Source organism: Cynoglossus semilaevis, unplaced genomic scaffold (assembly GCF_000523025.1).
Source record: "Cynoglossus semilaevis isolate Cse_v1.0 unplaced genomic scaffold, Cse_v1.0 C18744507, whole genome shotgun sequence".
NCBI classification, from domain to species: Eukaryota; Metazoa; Chordata; class Actinopteri; order Pleuronectiformes; family Cynoglossidae; genus Cynoglossus; species Cynoglossus semilaevis.
In genome coordinates, this window is record NW_007595679.1 from 1 (window position 1) to 441 (window position 441).

At 46.0% G+C, this 441-nt stretch overlaps 1 protein-coding gene across 1 annotated transcript; it reads right to left on the reverse strand.

The window, feature by feature from the left end:
* Positions 1-7: 7 nt before the first annotated feature.
* Positions 8-438, reverse strand: LOC107988268 (olfactory receptor 1500-like; the record flags this gene model as incomplete). Its single annotated transcript, XM_017031157.2, has 1 exon — positions 8-438. A coding segment is annotated over one exon (431 nt), but the record flags the coding sequence as incomplete, so codon positions are not given.
* Between the last annotated feature and the right edge of the window lie 3 nt (positions 439-441).

Genomic DNA, 441 nt, shown 5'->3' on the forward strand with positions numbered 1-441 from the left:
GCCGTGCAGGAGAACAGTGTTCCTGGCCTTTTTAGCATCGGCGGAGGCCGCCTTGGCGGCGCTGATGATCATGAAGTAGGTGTATAACAGAATGAACCAGACCAGGACCATTAACACAATGTTAAATATATATCTCTTTTCCTCCCGAGAAGGATGTCTGAAAACCATTGGTGTGAGGCAGAAAACTTTGGAGTGAAAAAACTCCAAAGGTTCTATAGCCAAGGTCACAAACAAATCTGATAGGATGTAGAAGGAACTCAACATCCAAATGGCACCAATGGCAGCGTAGGTTTTCTTGACCGTGCAAATCTGCACATGTCTGAGGGGGAAGCATACAGCGATGTAACACTCGACTGCCATGATGGCGAGCGTTAATGGATTGTTTATACTTGATGTCACAGCGAAAATGACAAGAACAATGCAGAGGGAGACGTTGAGGGT